This window comes from Thalassophryne amazonica, chromosome 18 (assembly GCF_902500255.1).
Source record: "Thalassophryne amazonica chromosome 18, fThaAma1.1, whole genome shotgun sequence".
NCBI classification, from domain to species: domain Eukaryota; kingdom Metazoa; phylum Chordata; class Actinopteri; order Batrachoidiformes; family Batrachoididae; genus Thalassophryne; species Thalassophryne amazonica.
Window position 1 is genome coordinate 66,463,954 of NC_047120.1, and position 22,026 is coordinate 66,485,979.

General features: G+C 40.9%; 1 protein-coding gene across 1 annotated transcript; it reads left to right on the plus strand.

Annotated features, from left to right (window-relative positions):
* The first annotated feature begins 396 nt into the window (after positions 1–396).
* chadlb (chondroadherin-like b) lies at positions 397–20,734 on the plus strand. The gene is made up of 11 exons (XM_034194743.1): positions 397–432; positions 11,420–11,596; positions 12,637–12,831; positions 12,966–13,121; positions 14,499–14,644; positions 14,777–15,058; positions 18,065–18,284; positions 18,412–18,685; positions 18,817–19,229; positions 19,889–20,055; positions 20,311–20,734. Exons 2-11 carry the CDS (start codon positions 11,420–11,422, stop codon positions 20,603–20,605), a joined length of 2,325 nt encoding a protein of 774 aa, XP_034050634.1. The 5' UTR covers positions 397–432; the 3' UTR covers positions 20,606–20,734.
* The last annotated feature ends 1,292 nt before the right edge of the window (positions 20,735–22,026 follow it).

Sequence of the window (22,026 nt, forward strand, 5' to 3'; positions counted from 1 at the left end):
AATATAGTACCTCATTAGAAGTTGAGGCTACCATGAAGTTTTATTTTTCAATTTCAAATGTTCTGTTTACATTTGGCCTCTTAATTATTTTTGCACAAAACTAAACTGGGATTCACCAAGTTCTGACTCAAACTTTGCATCCCCTCCTGTCTGCCTCTTGAGAATGTGTTTGAGCACAAAGCTGCAGAATAGATATCAACATATGGTCATTTTAGTCTTTACATTCTCACATCGGTGATAGAAACTGACATGATGGGAAAATACTGTAAGCAATATTGAGATCACTGTGGGGTGAACTGTTCCTTTAAGAGGTTGAGGAGCAAGGAGCAGCAGCCTGCAGGAGGAGCAGGAGGAGGTGCAGGAGTCATGAAGGTCAGGTTTTAGTTTTGGATGAGAGAGCAGAGACCCGGACTGAACCACAACAGAACCACAGTGAGTCGCTTCTGCTTTTACACAAATAAGATAGAAATTCCATTTTTAAATACTGCAAATTTATTCACTTACAATGTGTGACAGATAACATGGACACAAAGAACCTGAACTGAATTTGAGATATTGTTTTTGTAATAGCCAAAATATAAATATATTTAAAAAAAAAACACCATAGCTGCATCTAATCTGATGAGACTTGACTAGTAGTTTTATATTTACGTCAGAAACTGAGCAAACACGGGTCAAGTAACAATCCAAATACAGCACAACAGTTTCTATTGCTTTTAAAAAAAAAAAAAAAACATCCATCCCTTTACAAATAATTTCACATTCTTGCACATGGAAAATGAAAGAAGTCTCAAAAGCTATAAAAACACACACGAGAAAATGATAGCCAGTTAACAGTTCAATATAAATAATAGTAAAAATAATTTAAATATTACAAATTACGTGCTCAATAATGAGTAATAAGAAACTTTTATTTATTCCTACCACGTTTTCCAACTAACCAGTATTTCACAATTTGGACAAAAATATTGACATTTTATTGTCTGTTTACATAATGCATCTTGATTTAGCTGAGCACTGCACTGAAATGGCAAGTTCTCAATATATATTATTGACCTTTTGATCAACAGTGGTTTGAAGAATTATTTTTTTTTTTTAAATCACATTGTATGACATATTTTGATAAGATTTAAACATCTTATTTGGTTGAACCATATTTATGATAACAATAATTCACTTTATTTGTGAGATGTTACAAAAAACACAATATAAGACAAAGTATAAGCAAATTTTTTTTCATGTTGATAGCTGGGTTTCCTCAAACTGCACTTGTACAGTTCCATCTGAAATTTTAAGTCAATTTACATAAATTGAACCGATACCCTGTTAAGGGGTTCCACAAGGTTCAGTACTTGAACCTCTGCCATTTAATGTGCAGTGTTCTGAAAGGATTTTGCATGAATGGTGTCACAGATAATTTAATGAAGTCAGAGCAAGAAATCAATATTTTATGACTGTAGCACAATCAATAGGAAGGATTTTGTGTAAATGTCTATGAAGCAGATTTTTCAGTAACAAAGTCAACTCACTGGCTTCCAGCACATTATAAAATCAACTTCAAAATTCTGGTCACGTTTTTAAAAATTAAATAATCTGGCTCTTTGTTATGTGCAGTAACTGACTGATTTATGATTCCTAATCCAACTAAAACTCATCAGTCAGTGAATCTGGAGTTTGCTTGTTTGTAGGGATGCAGATTTTAGTTGCATGAATGAAAACAGGTTGTGTAGCTCTACGGAGAGCCGTCTTCCCTGGACAGAGGCCAGTATTTCTCAGGAGAAACATTTTGGCTCAACCCCAGCGTGGAAAGACAGTGTCCGTCTTTGTGCCCAGTCGGCTCGCCGGCTCCTCTGCGGTCTGCAGAACTGATCCCAGGGGAACAAACAGTCCAACCTGAGGAAATTCCTTCTCTAGTTTCTTTGCGCCTGTCTGCTCAGCGGGTCTTTGGACTGAAGCAAGGTTCACTGAGAAGCTACATTCAGCTGGTTACTCCTGCAGTGTTAACTGAATGGTCACAATTCAAACTGAGGGCAGCATTCTGGGAATTCTATGATGCAAACACTATTCGAGTGTCAAGAGATCATTTCAAGTCATGAACATGAAGTCTGAACATACCTTTGTAGCTTCTTTCATCAAACCATGGTGTATGCTGGGATTTTTTGGGCTCACTTGAGTCCTTTGGTGTTTCAGTTTTTTGTAGAGAGCGACGGCACTCTGTCAACATCCAGCCTGGAGTCTGGAGCTGGAGGATTTTCACGACCATTCCTGCAGACCAAGACTGTTGATCCCACATGGGAATGTGGTTTTAATGCATTCCAGTGAGGACTAAGCAAGCTCGAGCCGACTAAAACGACACTAATCCCCAAAAGAACACAATAAAAGATATTTCTCAGATAAACAGCTTCAGTGAGACTGGATTTCTGATTAAATGTGACAGACGTGTTTGTAGGGGTCAGAGGAGACAGACCTCATCTGTGTTTCCCCATTTGACCCTTGAAACTTAAAATACATTGTTTAAAAATAGTCATCAACATTCAGAACTGTGGATGGAGCAAAACTGTCTAATTCAGTATTATTAACTTCCAGAGCGACTGGATCTTGATTACACTGATCCCAATTTACAATTCATATATCAGCTGTGGGAGGATAATTCTATGGTAACAGAACTACAATCTGAACAAATTTTTTGATGGTAAGCTACAGTGTGGTTACTTCCATTAATGTAGAATTGCCCAGTAATGCAATATAAACTGTTTATATAAAGTTTTTCTCGTGACACTGCCTGATATTTTTACAGTAGTGTTCAGAATAATAGTGCTATGTGACTAAAAAGATTAATCCAGGTTTTGAGTATATTTCTTATTGTTACATGGGAAACAAGGTACCAGTAGATTCAGTAGATTCTCACATATCCAACAAGACCAAGCATTCATGATATGCACACTCTTAAGGCTATGAAATTGGGCTATTGGTAAAAAAAAAAAAGTAGAAACGGTGGTGTTCACAATAATAGTAGTGTGGCATTCAGTTAGTGAGTTTGTCAGTTTTGTGGAACAAACAGGTGTGAACCAGGTGCCCCTATTTAAGGATGAAGCCAGCACCTGTTGAACATGCTTTTCTCTTTGAAAGCCTGAGGAAAATGGGACATTCAAGAGATTGTTCAGAAGAACAGCGTAGTTTGATTAAAAAGTTGATTGGAGAGGGGAAAACCTATACGCAGGTGCAAAAAAATTATAGGCTGTTCATCTACAATGATCTCCAATGCTTTAAAATGGACCAAAAAAAAAAAAAAAAAAAACCAGAGACTCATGGAAGAAAATGGAAAACAACCATCAAAACGGATAGAAGAATAACCAGAATGGCAAAGGCTCATCCATTGATCAGCTCCAGGATGATCAAAGACAGTCTGGAGTTACCCGTAAGTGCTGTGTCAGTTAGAAGACACCTGTGTGAAACTAATTTATTTGCAAGAATCCCCTGCAAAGTCCCTCTGTTAAATAAAAGACGTGCAGAAGAGGTTACAATTTGCCAAAGAACACATCAACTGGCCTAAAGAGAAATGGAGGAATATTTTGTGGACTGATGAGAGTAAAATTGTTCTTTTTGGGTCCAAAGGCCACAGACAGTTTGTGAGACGACCCCCAAACTCTGAATTCAAGCCACAGTTCACAGTGAAGACAGAGAAGCATGGTGGTGCAAGCATCATGATATGGGCATGTTTCTCCTACTATGGTGTTGGGCCTATATATCGCATACCAGGTATCATGGATCAGTTTGGATATGTCAAAATACTTGAAGAGGTCATGTTGCCTTATGCTGAAGAGGACATGCCCTTGAAATGGGTGTTTCAAAAAGACAATGACCCCAAGCACACTAGTAAACCAGCAAAATCTTGGTTCCAAACCAACAAAATTAATGCCTCGCAGATGTGAAGAAATCATGAAAAACTGTGGTTATACAACTAAATACTAGTTTAGTGATTCACAGGATTGCTAAAAAAGCAGTTTGAACATAACAGTTTTGAGTTTGTAGCGTCAACAGCAGATGCGACTATTATTGTGAACACCCCCTTTTCTATTTTTTTTTTTTTTTTTTACTAATAGCCCAATTTCATAGCCTTAAGAGTGTGAATATCATGAATGCTTGGTCTTGTTGGATTTGTGAGAATCTACTGGATCTACTGGTACCTTGTTTCCCATGTAACAATAAGAAATATACTCAAAACCTGGATTAATCTTTTTAGTCACATAGCACTAGTATTATTCTGAACATTACTGTACATACTTTTGCCGTAACATTATTGAAGAAAATAATAAAGTCCCTGGATCAAGACTGAAATCCAGGCTTTCAGTCACTTTCTGGACTCAGCCATTGTGAAGTGTCTCAGCAGTGGCATTTGTGTCTGAGTTCCAGGCCGGGGAAGAGCTTATGGAATCAGAAAGTCAGTGGACACAGGTGTTTGGCAATGCCAATACTTTTGCAGAATGGCAATGCCAAATCTTTAAGGTCCGAGTGCTTCTTGTGTGGTTGTGAGAGTGGGAACTGTAGCTGGTCACTGATCCATTTGGTCTATCGCCACCAGTCACCCGTAGAGATGAACCACCAGTCTGCCACTGTTTGTTATCCAGCCCCAAAAGGTGGTTCTGTAGGCTCGCTTGCACGCTCTCAGACCTGACCAGTGTCATGGAAATGAAGTTGTAATTTTTGATATTTGCTGGTTTGGTGACTAAAATGCAAACCCACTGGAGCAAAAAAAATACTAATCTACTTGTATATACATAAAGGGCTACGTCTGTCTGTCCGGGATAAACTCCCAAACTATAATATGTAGCCCTAAAAACTATACATATTCTGAATACTCATGACATGGGGAACAAACTGGTACCATTTTTTTAAAAGTTGAACTGAAAATTACCCCCAAAATACCCGGCTGCGGGTGTGACCAGGCAGATTCAAATTTCCAGCCCTGTATATGTGTTGGCCATCTCTGTTTATTTAATCCCTTCCTTCAGCTACTTTATGTTCTCAACGGTTAAGCACCTGACTGTCCGGTACAACCCAGTTTGCCTTCCTGTCTGAATACATTCATTTTTTTTTTGTAAAATTGCAATGTAAAAACAGTGAAATACACCACTACCTCAATTTTGATTCATTGATATTGACATTTACTGTTACCTACCTTTTGTGTGTAATTTTGTTATAAATTTGATTGCAAAACAAAGTCTGCATGAAGGACTTAAAATGTGTTTGTCTTTTAACCAATTATTTCACCTCACTGAGAATGATCTTTTTGAGCCACTGCAGTCTGCTTTTAGGAAATATCACTCCACAGAGAAAGCGCTCACTAAAGTTGTGAATGATCTTCTGCGAGCAATGGACTCAGACACCACTACGGTTCTGGTGTTGTTAGATGTCAGTGCTGCATTTGATACCGTGGATCATCATATTTTGCTCACATGGTTGGAGAATTTTTTTGGGATTACTGGAAGTGCCCTTGCCTGGTTGACGTCATATCTGTCCAGTCGTTCTCAGTGTGTCTTGTATAATGGCTCCCTGTCTCTGTGAGAGCAGATTAAGGTTTTGTTATTGACTTATCAAATCAAATCAATTTTATTTATATAGCGCCAAATCATAACAAACAGTTGCCCCAAGGCGCTTTATATTGTAAGGCAAGGCCATACAATAATTACGGAAAAACCCCAACGGTCAAAACGACCCCCTGTGAGCAAGCACTTGGCGACAGTGGGAAGGAAAAACTCCCTTTTAACAGGAAGAAACCTCCAGCAGAACCAGGCTCAGGGAGGGGCAGTCTTCTGCTGGGACTGGTTGGGGCTGAGGGAGAGAACCAGGAAAAAGACATGTTGTGGAGGGGAGCAGAGATCAATCACTAATGATTAAATGCAGAGTGGTGCATACAGAACAAAAAGAGAAGGAAACACTCAGTGCATCATGGGAACCCCCCAGCAGTCTAAGTCTATAGCAGCATAACTAAGGGATGGTTCAGGGTCACCTGATCCAACCCTAACTATAAGCTTTCGCAAAAAGGAAAGTTTTAAGCCTAATCTTAAAAGTAGAGAGGGTGTCTGTCTCCCTGATCCGAACTGGGAGCTGGTCCAGAGGAGAGGAGCCTGAAAGCTGAAGGCTCTGCCTCCCATTCTACTCTTACAAACCCTAGGAACTACAAGTAAGCCTGCATTCTGAGAGCGAAGCGCTCTATTGGGGTGATATAAGATGGGACCTGACTATTCAAAACCTTATAAGTAAGAAGAAGAATTTTAAATTCTATTCTAGAATTAACAGGAAGCCAATGAAGAGAGGCCAATATGGGTGAGATATGCTCTCCCCTTCTAGTCCCCGTCAGTACTCTAGCTGCAGCATTTTGAATTAACTGAAGGCTTTTCAGGGAACTTTTAGGACAACCTGATAATAATGAATTACAATAGTCCAGCCTAGAGAAAATAAATGCATGAATTAGTTTTTCAGCATCACTCTGAGACAAGACCTTTCTAATTTTAGAGATATTGCGCAAATGCAAAAAAGCAGTCCTACATATTTGTTTAATATGCGCATTGAATGACATATCTTGATAAAAAATGACTCCAAGATTTCTCACAGTATTACTAGAGGTCAGGGTAATGCCATCCAGAGTAAGGATCTGGTTAGACACCATGTTTCTAAGATTTGTGGGGCCAAGTACAATAACTTCGGTTTTATCTGAGTTTAAAAGCAGGAAATTAGAGGTCATCCATGTCTATGTCTGTAAGACAATTCTGCAGTTTAGCTAATTGGTGTGTGTCCTCTGGCTTCATGGATAGATAAAGCTGGGTATCATCTGCATAACAATGAAAATTTAAGCAATGCTGTCTAATAATACTGCCTAAGGAAAGCATGTATAAAGTGAATAAAATTGGTCCTAGCACAGAACATTGTGGAACTCCATAATTAACCTTAGTCTGTGAAGAAGATTCCCCATTTACATGAACAAATTGTAATCTATTAGATAAATATGATTCAAACCACCGCAGCGCAGTGCCTTTAATACCTATGGCATGCTCTAATCTCTGTAATAAAGTTTTATGGTCAACAGTATCAAAAGCAGCACTGAGGTCTAACAGAACAAGCATAGAGATGAGTCCACTGTCTGAGGCCATAAGAAGATCATTTGTAACCTTCACTAATGCTGTTTCTGTACTATGATGAATTCTAAACCCTGACTGAAACTCTTCAAATAGACCATTCCTCTGCAGATGATCAGTTAGCTGTTTTACAACTACCCTTTCAAGAATTTCTGAGAGAAAAGGAAAGTTGGAGACTGGCCTATAATTAGCTAAGATAGCTGGGTCAAGTGATGGCTTTTTAAGTAATGGTTTAATTACTGCCACCTTAAAAGCCTGTGGTACATCGCCAACTAATAAAGACAGATTGATCATATTTAAGATTGAAGCATTAATTAATGGTAGGGCTTCCTTGAGCAGCCTGGTAGGAATGGGGTCTAATAGACATGTTGATGGTTTGGATGAAGTAACTAATGAAAATAACTCAGACAGAACAATCGGAGAGAAAGAGTCTAACCAAATACCGGCATCACTGAAAGCAGCCAAAGATAACGATTCGTCTTTGGGATGGTTATGAGTGATTTTTTTCTCTAATAGTTAAAATTTTATTAGCAAAGAAAGTCATGAAGTCATTACTAGTTAATGTTAAAGGAATACTCGGCTCAATAGAGCTCTGACTCTTTGTCAGCCTGGCTACAGTGCTGTAAAGAAACCTGGGGTTGTTCTTATTTTCTTCAATTAGTGATGAGTAGTAAGATGTCCTAGCTTTACGGAGGGCTTTTTTTTTTATAGAGCAACAGACTCTTTTTCCAGGCTAAGTGAAGATCTTCTAAATTAGTGAGACGCCATTTCCTCTCCAACTTACGGGTTATGTGCTTTAAGCTGCGAGTTTGTGAGTTATACCACAGAGTCAGGCACTTCTGATTTAAAGCTCTCTTTTTCAGAGGAGCTACAGCATCCAAAGTTGTCCTCAATGAGGATATAAAACTATTGACAAGATAATCTATCTCACTCACAGAATTTAGGTAGCTACTCTGCCCTGTGTTGGTATATGGCATTGGAGAACATAAAGAAGGAATCATATCCTTAAACCTAGTTACAGCGCTTTCTGAAAGACTTCTACTGTAATGAAACTTATTCCCCACTGCTGGGTAGTCCATCAGAGTAAATGTAAATGTTACAGAAGGGGGTTTTCAGGGAATACTGTTAAGTCTTCAATTTCCATACTATAAGTCAGAACAAGATCTAAGGTATGATAAAGTGGTGGGTGGACTCATTTACATTTTGAGCAAAGCCAGTTGAGTCTAACAATAGATTAAATGCAGTGTTGAGGCTGTCATTCTCAGCATCTGTGTGGATGTTAAAATCGCCCACTAGAATTATCTTATCTGAGCTAAGCACTAAGTCAGACAAAAGGTCCGAAAATTCACAGAGAAACTCACAGTAACGACCAGGTGGACGATAGATAACAACAAATAAAACTGGTTTTTGGGACTTCCAATTTGGATGGACAAGACTAAGAGTCAAGCTTTCAAATGAATTAAAGCTCTGTCTGGGTTTTTGATTAATTAATAAGCTGGAGTGGAAGATTGCTGCTAATCCTCCGCCTCGGCCCGTGCTACGAGCGTTCTGGCAGTTAGTGTGACTCGGGGTGTTGACTCATTTAAACTAACATATTCATCGTGCTGTAACCAGGTTTCTGTAAGGCAGAATAAATCAATATGTTGATCAATTATTATATCATTTACTAACAGGGACTTAGAAAAGAGAGATCTAATGTTTAATAGACCACATTTAACTGTTTTAGCCTGTGGTGCAGTTGAAGGTGCTATATTATTTTTTCTTTTTGAATTTTTATGCTTAAATAGATTTTTGCTGGTTATTGGTGGTCTGGGAGCAGGCACCGTCTCTACGGGGATGGGGTAATGAGGGGATGGCAGGGGGAGAGAAGCTGCAGAGGTGTGTAAGACTACAACTCTGCTTCCTGGTCCCAACCCTGGATAGTCACGGTTTGGAGGATTTAAGAAAACTGGCCAGATTTCTAGAAATGAGAGCTGCTCCATCCAAAGTGGGATGGATGCCGTCTCTCCTAACAAGACCAGGTTTTCCCCAGAAGCTTTGCCAATTATCTATGAAGCCCGCCTCATTTTTGGGACACCACTCAGACAGCCAGCAATTCAAGGAGAACATGCGGCTAAACATGTCACTCCCGGTCCGATTGGGGAGGGGCCCATAGAAAACTACAGAGTCCGACATTGTTTTTGCAAAGTTACACACCGATTCAATGTTAATTTTAGTGACCTCCGATTGGCGTAACCGGGTGTCATTACTGCCGACGTGAATTACAATCTTACCAAATTTACGCTTAGCCTTAGCCAGCAGTTTCAAATTTCCTTCAATGTCGCCTGCTCTGGCCTCCGGAAGACAATTGACTATGGTTGCTGGTGTCGCTAACTTCACATTTCTCAAAACAGAGTCGCCAATAACCAGAGTTTGATCCTCGGCGGGTGTGTCGTCGAGTGGGGAAAAACGGTTAGAAATGTGAACGGGTTGGCGGTGTACACGGGTCTTCTGTTTAGGACTACGCTTCGTCCTCACAGTCACCCAGTCGGCCTGATTTCCCGGCTGCTCGGGATCTGCCAGAGGGAAACTAACGGCGGCTAAGCTACCTTGGTCCGCACCCACTACAGGGGCCTGGCTAGCTGTAGAATTTTTCACGGTGCGGAGCCGAGTCTCCAATTCGCCCAGCCTGGCCTCCAAAGCTACGAATAAGCTACACTTATTACAAGTACCGTTACTGCTAAAGGAGGCCGAGGAATAACTAAACATTTCACACCCACAGCAGAAGAGTGCAGGAGAGACAGGAGAAGCCGCCATACTAAACCGGCTAAGAGCTAGTAGCTGCGCTAAGCTAGCAGATTCCTAAAAACACACAAAGTGAATAATGTGTAAATAATTTAGAGGTGATTCAGCAGAGGGAGTGCTTTAGTTAAGGCACGTGAAGATTACACTGTGAAACAAATCGTTATCTAGTTAACTAGATCAATGTAACTGCGCAGATTAAACAGCTAACAGATACAGCAAAACACAGCTGTGCTCCGGAACAGGAAGTGATACAATACCACAGTGAGCCAACCACTTATAAGGTCGTTCATGGACTGGCACCATCTTATCTGGGTGACCTGGTGGAACTCTACGTGCCGGCCCGGGCTTTGCGGTTGCAGGATGCGGGACTTCTGTGTTCCCAGGGTGAAGAAGAAGTCAGCAGGTCAAAGAGCCTTTTCGTATCATGCACCCACCCTGTGGAACAGTCTTCCTGCGACCGTGAGGCAGTTTGAGTCTGTGGACATTTTTAAGTCAAGACTCAAAACCTATTTTTTGGGTGATTCTTAGACTACGGGCACTTACTATGTCCTTTGATCATATTGTATGAAAAACGGAAAAAAGGGGAAATGTCACACTTTTATAGTTATCTTTACAATGAAAGTGTGTTAAGAAATTTGTTCTAGTAGTCTGATGACTTTTTCCAGCATCATTATATGCAAATATTGCTGTTTTGTGCTTGTCCCACACCCAGAGTTATGGTGTTCAATGATAAAAATGAATGGTAAAGAAATGTTTTTTCTAATGTTTTAAAATATTTCTGAATATCAGTAAAATAATCAAAACATAATTGGGGTATTCAATGTCATACAACTTGTGATTTTTTTTCAAAATGTAGTTGTCCCACACTATTGCCGTAATTTCCACCACAACACTGTAATGTCCCTTTAAACAGTTTGTATGAAAGATTGTTTGGGTAGTTTCTATGGAGATAAACAGTGACATCAGAGCACATGTATATAGCGCCAAATCACAACAAACAGTTGCCCCAAGGCGCTTTATATTGTAAGGCAATGATGTGGTGGAAATTACATATACAAGGCCAATAGTGCCCGTAGTTAAAGAATCACCCTTTTATTCTCTTTCTTATGGATAGTTTTTGTTTTATTCTTTTGTTTTTATTTATTTGAATTTTTTATTCATTTTTAATTATCTATTCAATTTTATGTTGACTTGTTTTATTTAAGGCGCCTTGAGACTGCTTTTGCTGTGATTTGGCGCATTATAAGCTAATTAAATTAAATTATTTCCACTTAGTTTGGGGAGTAATACTCATAGTTCTGCTGGACAAACCTTAGCCCATTAACTATTATATTTATAAGACATCAGCATTACAAAAACAAATGTTGGGCAATTGTTTTGATTAAAATGATTGGCACTTGGATGTCTAAAACAGGTTAACCTGGACAATGCCGGGTACCCCAGCTAGTAATACTAAAGTACCACACTCAGTAATCTGAAGTAACTTTTTTCTTGAACAGATGTACTTCCACCTCAGCCCCGACACTCAGGGGGTTCTGCTGGCCACTCTGCTGCTCGTCTGCATCCCACCAGTTCATCTGGCCAAATGTCCACAGCCGTGTGTCTGTGACCAGATCCAGCTCACTGTCGCCTGCGTCAACAAGAACCTGACCAAAGTTCCTCCAACAGTTGATGAGGTTCCTCGTTCACACGTGCATGCAGATGTCTCACTTTGGAGCATCTAAAGTTACTGTTTGTGGAACAATAAGATTTTTTTGGTGAAAACTGGTGCAGTTTTGATCAGATCAGATCTTCAACAATGTATGAGCATGCAGTAGGTTCAGGGTGGAACACAGTCCCTCGCACCGTTGAGTGATTTAGAATTTGAAAGGCAGCTGCATCGATCACAAAAGATTAGACTTTACTGATACTGTAATCTGAGAAACATTTGTTTGAGCTATAACTCCCCCAAGGGGCTTGGATCAGTTTCTACCAAACCTACAGTCTGCATGCAGGGTGACACCAGATTCACTTCAGGGGTTAGTTTAGTCAAAGATCAGGGTAATCGGGGTCAAAGGTCAAAATTATAATTCCCATTCAATGTCCACCAGACCTGGTATATATACATTGGCGAGTTCTGGATTTGACTAGGAGATCAAATTTACCAAGAATCAACAGAATTGAGGTCAAAATGTTAATTTTTTCACTCAGATTTCCACTGAATTTGGCACACATAAATATAGGATCAGTCAAATTTGCCAAAGGTCAATCACTGGGGTCAAGGTCATGTCTGTCAGCTTACTCCATCCTTTTAGCCGTTTTGTAACCTTAGTAGGTCAGTGAAGGTTGACCGTGGATTTTTTTTTTTTTTTTTAAAGAGCTGAGCACTGAACTTGATTTCTAAGCCAGTGTGTTCCAAACGTGGCACACACACTCAAGCAGATTCCAGAATTGTGCTGGCAATTTCAGAGGTCAATCATTTGGGTGAAGTTCAAGGTCATTGGGGTTAAATGTCAGCTTGCAGAGCTGTTGCTGGTTTCACATCTACATGTAGTATTTACTACACACTGACTTTGCCTTAAATTTGAGACAGCAGACAAACTCTGTGGTCACATTTCTGACTCACCAGCAGCTCAACTGCACGTGTTCTAGTTCAGCCGCATCACATTGGACCAAATACAAACTGCATCAGTTACACAGAATTTTAGCTTGATCAAATCACTGCTTCTCCTTCCAGATCACAGTGAAGCTGGACCTTCGAAGCAACAACATCCAGGAGCTCCCCACAGGTGCGTTCAGACACACCCCCTACCTGACTCACCTGTCGTTGCAGCGCTGTAACATTCACAAGGTGAAGGAGGGAGCTTTTCGTGGCCTCGGGCGCCTCGTCTTCCTCAACTTGGCAAACAACAACATCGAGATACTCTACCAGGTGGTGTCTCACTCTCTCTCTCACACACACACACACACACACACACACACACACACACACACACACACACACACACACACTACGTCTGGACACAGTCAGTTTTGTGGAACTCTGTCCTTCCCTCGTTGCTGTAGGAATCGTTAGACGGCTTGTCCTCGCTAAAGCAGCTCATGATTGACCGGAACCGTGTGGAGGAGATCCAGCCGGGAGCGTTCTCTCAGCTCGGCTTCCTCAACCTGCTCTCGCTCACACACAATCAGCTGGTCTACATCCCAAACATGGCTTTTCAGGTTTACACACACGCGCACACCTGTAATTCAAATGCCTTTTGAAAAACAAATGAAAAAAAAAATGATGACTAGAGCCAGGTATCAAACGATTTGGGTCTTGTTTATTGTTTGAGACTTTAATCGTAATCCTATGCCAGCTCTTTGTGAGCAGTAACTCCATTATGATTTTTTTGACCTGTTCGTATTTTGCACAGCACTTAAGTATATGTGACCTAAACCTGATGAGCTCATATTGTCAGATGGACCACTTTGAGCAGTGGCAGCTCTAGTTTGTTTTTTGTTTTGATGGAGTATTGATAATTTAGTAGCGACAGAATTTTTAGAAAATCAGATACACATTTTATAGTACATTGAATGTGCCAACCGCATATTCAAACATCTACGTCTATAAGGAACTGGTTGGTTGTTGCTATGTCCCAAGGTTCTTGAAATGGAGCAGTATCTCCACCTGGTGGACATTTACTATTAATGCAGGTACAATAAAATTTCACCAAGGGCTCTAGTACAAGTAGATAGAACAAAAGTAATTTTAAAAAGCTCATTTAGAAACTGGGGAAATTTTCCAACAATGATGATAAAAACTTACTCAGCTAACAACAAACAGTCAGGATAGAGGTTGCTCTCCTTTAGGAGGCACTATTCTCCATGCCTTTTATCACTTTGTCTTGATCATCGAGCCTGCTATCAAAGTAGGATCTGGATCCACATGGTTTAAGCACCGAGGAGGCAGTACTGGAGTTAAAGGATTTCTAAACCTGAACATCATGCATTGATTGGCTGAAAGCTTCTATGTCTTCACTGCAACCTAGTTGTCACTCAAGCATGACAGACTTGATTATTTTAACTGCAGAAAAGTCAGGATTAATTATTAAATACAATTTAAAACAAAAACTACTCAAATGCTTGTAGCTATTTTTGAAAAAGAGGGATAACTTGTGCAACTGGGGTAATAGTTTTCTGTAGACCACAGCGCACTCTGGTGGTCAGATGTATATTTGTCAGCAGTCCGTTATGTCCGACTACTGTAGTGGAAAAGGTCCGACAGAGAGAGGGAGAATCACTAAGTCCTGCTTCATGGGCAGAATTCTTAGTTGATCCCAGTGCCGTACTTAATGTCTCTTTGATGCTACGGGAGCTGGGGGGTGGCTACAGGACCAGATCAGTCAGAATGATGCTCGGTGACCCAGTAACCTCTTGAGCTCAGAGGGTGCCGGGTCAAAGACGTCCACGTGTTCAAGGCCTGCCCCGGGGGTGAGAGAAACTGAGGTTGAAAACAGGACTTTAAATGGTAGAGGTCATCTCCTGGTGGGGTTACAGTGGAGGTACTGGTACTGGGAACAAGGTATCATGGCTGCAGCTGATCTCTGGTCCTTGCAGGGTTTACAGAACATCAAGTGGCTTCGGCTGAGTTACAACTCTTTAAACTACCTGGACACAGAAGCATTTGCTGGCCTCTTCACGCTTACCCGTCTCAGTCTGGACCACAATGAGCTGCAATTCTTCCCCACTGAGACCATGACCAGGTGAGCTAGTTCCCAGTGCGACAACACAAACATGAAGATTTACAGAATCCACAAGACCAACATCAGGAAAGCACAGTAGAGCTACAATAAAACCAAACTGTTGTTGTAACCGACTTCCACTTCTGGCCCCAGACTGCCTGAAGTGACCCGCTTGGACCTGAGCTACAACCCCATGACGTACCTGGGGGAAGAGGCGGTGTCCATGGCTAAACTGACCCACCTATTCCTGGATCATATGTCCCTGCAGGACCTGACCAACACCGCTATATCAAAATCACCCAGCCTTACTCGCCTGGATCTCAGCCACAACCAGCTGCGTGTCATCCAGCCTTTCTCCGTCGATTCGCCCAAACTCACTCACCTCAATCTGTCCGGCAACCCCATCTACTGCAACTGCTACCTGCGCCCACTCAGGTATGCAAGTCCTTTGAAGATTATCACCTCAACAGTCACAGTGCTTTGAACTGAAAATGTTGTACACAACAAGCAACTTGGAGATCAAAGATCACTGGAGGGTTGCTGTTATTGTTTGGTTTGTTCTTATATGTTCTCCAAAATCACGACAACCTTTGTGATGTGATGTCTAATTGTGAAGTTTTTATTGACTTGCAAAAAAGTGAAAGCCATTTTTCAGCTGTATCTCAGGCCGTATTGACTCATGAGCAGTGAAAGACAATCCCAACGTCCAGTAAGACGACTGATCATAAGAAAATCTGAAGTTTGAGGAAAATTGTTCAAAATTGAATTATGTTATCTAAGGTTCTTGGACACCCGGGTGAAGATATCTAGAATTGAATGAAAATTGCATGTACTTCTTGTTGTTGTGTTCATGATGTTTCACCACTCATCTACCTAACTTCTGCAGTCTAAACTAGTGTTTCTCAAACTTTTTCAGCCCAACGACCACTTAATCCCAGACCACCTAACTCTCCAAATATCCAAAAATAGGTTGGCTTAGCGCTCCAACAGTACATTACAAATCACAACCTAATCTTAATAGACAGGTTTTTAAACTCCAGCACCTACAGTAGTGTTCAGAATAATAGTAGTGCTATGTGACTAAAAAGATTAATCCAGGTTTTGAGTATATTTCTTATTGTTACATGGGAAACAAGGTACCAGTAGATTCAGTAGATTCTCACAAATCCAACAAGACCAAGCATTCATGATATGCACACTCTTAAGTCTATGAAATTGGGCTATTAGTAAAAAAAAAAAAGTAGAAAAGGGGGTGTTCACAATAATAGTAGTGTGGCATTCAGTCAATGAGTTCATCAATTTTGTGGAACAAACAGGTGTGAATCAGGTGCCCCCTATGTAAGGACAAAGCCAGCACCTGTTGAACATGCTTTTCTCTTTGAAAGCCTGAGGAAAACGGGACGTTCAAGACATTGTTCAGAAGAACAGTGTAGTTTGATTAAAAAGTTGATTGGAGAAGGGGGAAAACTTATACGCACGTGCAAAAAATTATAGGCTGTTCATCTACAATTATCTCCAATGCTTTAAAATGGACCAAAAAAAAAAAAAAAAAAAAAAAAAAAAAAGACGCGTGGAAGAAAACGGAAAACAACCATCAAAATGGACAGAAGAATAACCAGAATGGCAAAGACTCACCCATTGATCAGCTCCAGGATGATCAACGACAGTCTGGAGTTACCTGTAGGTGCTGTGACAGTTAGAAGACGCCTGTGTGAAGCTAATTTATTTGCAAGAATCCCCCACAAAGTCCCTCTGTTAAATAAAAGACATGTGCAGAAGAGGTTACAATTTGCCAAAGAACACATCAACTGGCCTAAAGAGAAATGGAGGAATATTTTGTGGACTCATGAGAGTAAAAGTGTTCTTTTTGGGTTCAAGGGCCACAGTTTGTGAGACGACCCCCAAACTCTGAATTCAAGCCACAGTTCACAGTGAAGACAGTGAAGCATGGTGGTGCAAGCATCATGATATGGGCATGTTTCTCCTACTATGGTGTTGGGCCTATATATTACACACCAGGTATCATGGATCAGTTTGGATATGTCAACATACTTGAAGAGGTCATGTTGCCTTATGCTGAAGAGGACATGCCCTTGAAATGGGTGTTTCAACAAGACAATGACCCCAAGCACACTGGTAAACCAGCAAAATCTTGGTTCCAAACCAACAAAATTAATGCCTCGCAGATGTGAAGAAATCATGAACTGTGGTTATACAACTAAATACTAGTTTAGTGATTCACAGGACTGCTAAAAAAGCAGTTTGAACATAATAGTTTTGAGTTTGTAGCGTCAACAGCAGATGTTACTATTATTGTGAACACCCCCTTTTCTACTTTTTTTTTTTACTAATAGCCCAATTTCATAGCCTTAAGAGTGTGCATATCATGAATGCTTGGTCTTGTTGATAACTTGTTTCCCATGTAACAAGAAATATACTCAAAACCTGGATTAATCTTTTTAGTCACATAGCACTACTATTATTCTGAACACTACTGTATATGCAGTTATCTATTTAGACTTGAGTCACTTTGAAAGTTTGAGAAACACTTAAGTTAGAAAACGATATAATTTTAAAAACACTTAAGTTAGAAAACGATATAATTTTAAAACTTATTTTACCAATATTCTCACAGACCAGTTAAAGAAAGGCTGGTCTAAACTTAAAAAAAAAGCCTATCAGGAAAATCAAAGCCACTTCACGTGTCTATCAAGAAATCCAAGTCAACAACCTACTTGAGAGACAGGTGACCTTAAGGAGATCCAGGGCAACAATGGCACGGTCCTCTATGGACCACATGAGTAATCCTGTTATTTTTCCAAGAGCAACTTCCATCCAGGAGGATTGTAATTTGGGTATATAAACCAGTTTACTTTTGGAAGTAAGAAACCACTCAAGTGACAAACCTTTCAAATTACAACAATAATTACAGGTGCTTCAGACTCTACTTCTAGGCTTGGAAATGCAATATTTCCAGTCATAACATGACTTCTAACTGAGCTCCTCTCATCTAAAAATCAACATATGAAAACTTAAGAGCTGATTTCTGACTACTGAGCAAGACATTGTCCCATGGCTGTAGACCCGACAAGCTACCTCTAGGCTTGGTTCCAGGAGGAGGCCCTGATTTTCCTAACCTAGCTGAGGAGGCCATCTCCTCATAGGGAGATCTTCCAGGCATATCCAACTGGGTGTAGGCTCTATGAAAAACAGAGGATATGGTGGCGGGATTGTATCTCCCAGATGGTTGGGAATTCCACAGACTCCCCCAAGAAGAGTTAGAGGACTTGGCCAAGAATAGGGAAGTGCGGGATAACCTGCACTTTCCATTCATGAAAGCACAGCATAAATGGGACACCATCTTTAAAGCCAGATATCATATTTTATTTCTCTTTTATTTTGATTATTGTTTGAGCTTGCTGTGTTTTGACATTGCCACAGGGAGTGGGCAATCCATAATAAGGTGAAGTTGATTGGGACATGCGGCGGACCGGCACTTTTCTCTGGAGAGAGCCTAGAGACCATCCAACCCCCAGACATGCGCTGTCAGAGCCAGGAAGCCATGCTGAAGGCGGAGTTTGAGGAAGCAAGCAGGCTTACGCCACCAACAGAAGAGCCAGAAAATAAAAAGATCCAGTGTCCTGCCAACTGTGTTTGCGAGGTGAGTGCAGGGTACAAGGTGGACAAGGACTCCAGGGGATTCCACATTCTGTGATTTATTTTGTACACAGCTCAGTGTTTGGTTCCTGGTTTTGTTTCCAACACCTCACTTTCCTTGTCGTCTCCAGGCTGAGACCAAACACTCCTCATGTGAGAATCGCGGTCATACCAAAGTTCCTCGAGGTTTTTCTCCCAGCACTCGCCTCCTTGACCTACGAGGCAACCACTTCCATTACATCCCCAGCAATAGTTTTCTTGGTGCCACCAACATTGTGTCCCTGCACCTGCAGCATTGCAAGATTGTGGAATTGGAGGGCGGAGCTTTCAATGGGATGAAGGGATTGATCTACCTGTACCTGTCGGAGAATGAACTTAGTACCCTACACCCTGATGCCTTTAAAGGTCTCCAAATGATTGCTAGTTTTGAGAATCAAATTTTGTGTCCATGTGAAAACACCTTCAATAACAGCATTTTAATTTGCTCTAAATGTTTAGTTCCAAAAAGCCCAAACTGAGATTATCTAAATCTACAGGTCTCCCTCAGCTGACTTACATCCACCTGGAGAAAAACCGCTTCACTGCTTTCCCCAAAGGAGCCTTCAAACTGCTGCCAAGCCTTCTAGCACTTCACTTGGAGAACAACTCCATTGCCAAACTGGAACCGGAGATCTTGACTGGAGCCGGAGGTCTTAGAAGCCTCTACCTCACAGCGAACACCATCAATCACGTGTCGCCGCAAGCTCTGAACCAGGCAAGCAACCTGGATACACTCCACCTGGGAGGAAATAAACTGAAGGTGGTGCCCACGGAGGCACTAAGTAAGGCGGAAAACCTCAGAGACCTGAGGCTGTCGAGGAACCCCATTCTCTGGGTGGGACCAAATGCTTTTCAACCTTTAGACAGATCACTGAAAGAGCTTTATCTGGATCACATGGGACTGGAGAAGGTAAGTGGACTTTTGAAAAAGACAAGCCTTTAAAGTCAATTTATCACACTGAAGAAAAAAAAAGTGTTATAAACATGAGGCTTTATGAGAGATTCATCTGGAAGGAGCAGGAATTTATAGCCCAATGAAAGAATCAGACCCTGATCAGGCTCAAATTAACATTTAACAACCAACATTTACCGACATGTTGTCAAGTACACCATCTTATGACAAATGTTCCGTTGATTGAAGCTAGCTTTGGATCGCCTCTCTAGTCCGACTGGCTGTGAAGATGTCCTCAAAAATGTGTTTGGCATTTAATGCCATGCTTTTGACATCATACATCACTCAAACCAATTGATTATAATGGATTTACTGATTCACAGTCTCTCAACCCCTTTTGTTGAGGATGTACCCTGGAAAGTGTTTTACAGACTAGTTCTAGCAACCTTGACCGCTGATCTGCTCTATAAATTAATCATCTGGAGTCACTCACCCAAAGAACATTCTTGCTATGTTTGGAAAAAATCTGGTCACCCATTTGAATTATTTTGTACACAGTCATAATTGATTATTCAAGACTGTGTACATTTTACTGAGCAGTTTTCCGTAATAAATTCAGAAGCGTGCATACAAAAAAACTAGTTTATTTTGTGATCTTTTTTTCTGTTGTACATCAGATGTCCCAGAATTCTCTGGCAGGTCTTGGTCCACGATTGAGGAGTCTGTTTCTGGAGGGGAACAAGCTAGAGGAGGTGCCTGACCTCCACCCCTTCACCTCGCTGGAGGTCATCAACCTGGCCGACAATCCTTTGATGTGTGACTGCCCCCTGCTGCCACTACGCATGTATGACAGCTAGAACATACAGAACAGTTCGGCCGTTTGTCTGATTCGTTTAAAATTTAATTTTTAATCAAATCCTTTCAATGTTGCAAAGCAGAGTGAAACGGGTTTTATGTCACAGTGATACCTAATTTTTGTTTATGCTGGTACAAAGGAAAAAAGATTTAAGCAGAATCCAGCAAGCAAAACCAGTTAACTTAAAGTCCTGGTTCCATGTGTGGTTCTAGTTTAATGACACCACCACTTTTGCGCTCCTAGGTGGATCGAGAAAGTCAACCTGAAGGTGCGAGCCACCTGCGGCAACCCTCCTGAGCTCAAAGGTCGCCGGGTCAAAGACGTCCATGTGTTCAAGGCCTGCCCAGGAGGCGAGAGCCTCCCTTCCTCTCCTACAGTCACCCTGAAGCACTCCAAACCACCCAAGGCATCCAAACCCAAACCGACTCACCTCAACGGCCTTCAGCACATCAAAATGCTCAAAGGCAAATTCAAACTCCGTAAGAGTCCCAACCAAAAACCAGCAAAGAAATCTGCAAAGACACGCAGCGTAGGTTAGACCTGCTGGATTCAGGACTTTGAGTGAACACTGCTCTCATGGACCGACCCTGAACCATGAATGCTGTGCTCCATTTTACCTCCTGCCTTCTACAACTACAGACAAGCTTTAAAACGCTGAAATCGTCAACCAGTTCACTGCCGTACTTCTTTTCTTCTCAAGGAACCAGTGTTTTAGGGAATCTAATGGTTCGGTCACAGGCTCTCTAAGCGCCTGTTGAAGCTTGCAAATTAAATCGATTGTCCAGATTTGCTTCATTTGCCAAAACAAACCTGCAGCTAACAAATAAATATTGATGTTAAAGAAATACGCCACAATTCTGCAAGCACCATACAGCAAATCCTAGTTATCTGCCCCGTGGCAAAGTCTTATTTTTAAATTAGTACAGGTCACAGCTCTCGGGCTCAAACTCATATTCTGGGGTTGCAGGGCTGCAACTTAATTATTTTAACAATAAATCAATTACTTGTTAAGTCTATAAAAATTACAAAAGGGGTGAAAACTGTCAAACACTGATCTTGTTTTGTACACAGTCAAAACATACTCCATTTACTGCCAGATAGGAGTAAAGCAGCAAGTAAAATAAACCAGAAAATGTTCACGTTTATGATAAAAAAACTTGAACTTGAAATGATTGTCAAAAATGGCAATTCATGTAACAGTCAATGCAATAGACCCTGTGCAATAACGTCACTGGGTACCGCCCCCCCCGCCATGTTGGAGGACAAGCAAACACTCCAACATGGCGGACGATGTAGAAAGAAGCGTTGAAGAGAGTGAATATCAAGCTAATTTACGCACGGAGGATAAAGTTACAAAGAAAAGTTGAAAATTGCGCACCAAACACATTAAAAAGCACACGCGCCAAACACTCGCGCGCACCAAACATTAAAAACACATTAAAGCACATGCGCTAAACACTCGGGGAAAAAAAAGCGCGCACCAAACATTAAAAACACATTAAAAAGGACACGCGCTAAACACTCGGAAAAAAGTGCGCACCAAACATTAAAAACACATTAAAAACACATTAAAAAGCACACGCGCCAAACACTCGCACGCACCAAACATTAAAAACACATTAAAGCACATGCACACACGCGCCAAACACTCAGGAAAAAAAAAAAGCGCGCACCAAACATTAAAAACACATTAAAGCACATGCGCTAAACACTCGGGAAAAAAAAGCGCGCACCAAACATTAAAAACACATTAAAAAGCACACGCGCTAAACACTCGGGAAAAAAAAAGCGCACCAAACATTAAAAAGCACACACGCACCAAACACTCGGAAAAAAAGCGCGCACCAAACATTAAAAACACATTAAAGCACACGCACACACGCACTGTGGTTACTCAACTGCATGTAGATATTATGACAGTTTTGCATATTCTAGGATTTATAAGTGAAATAAATACTG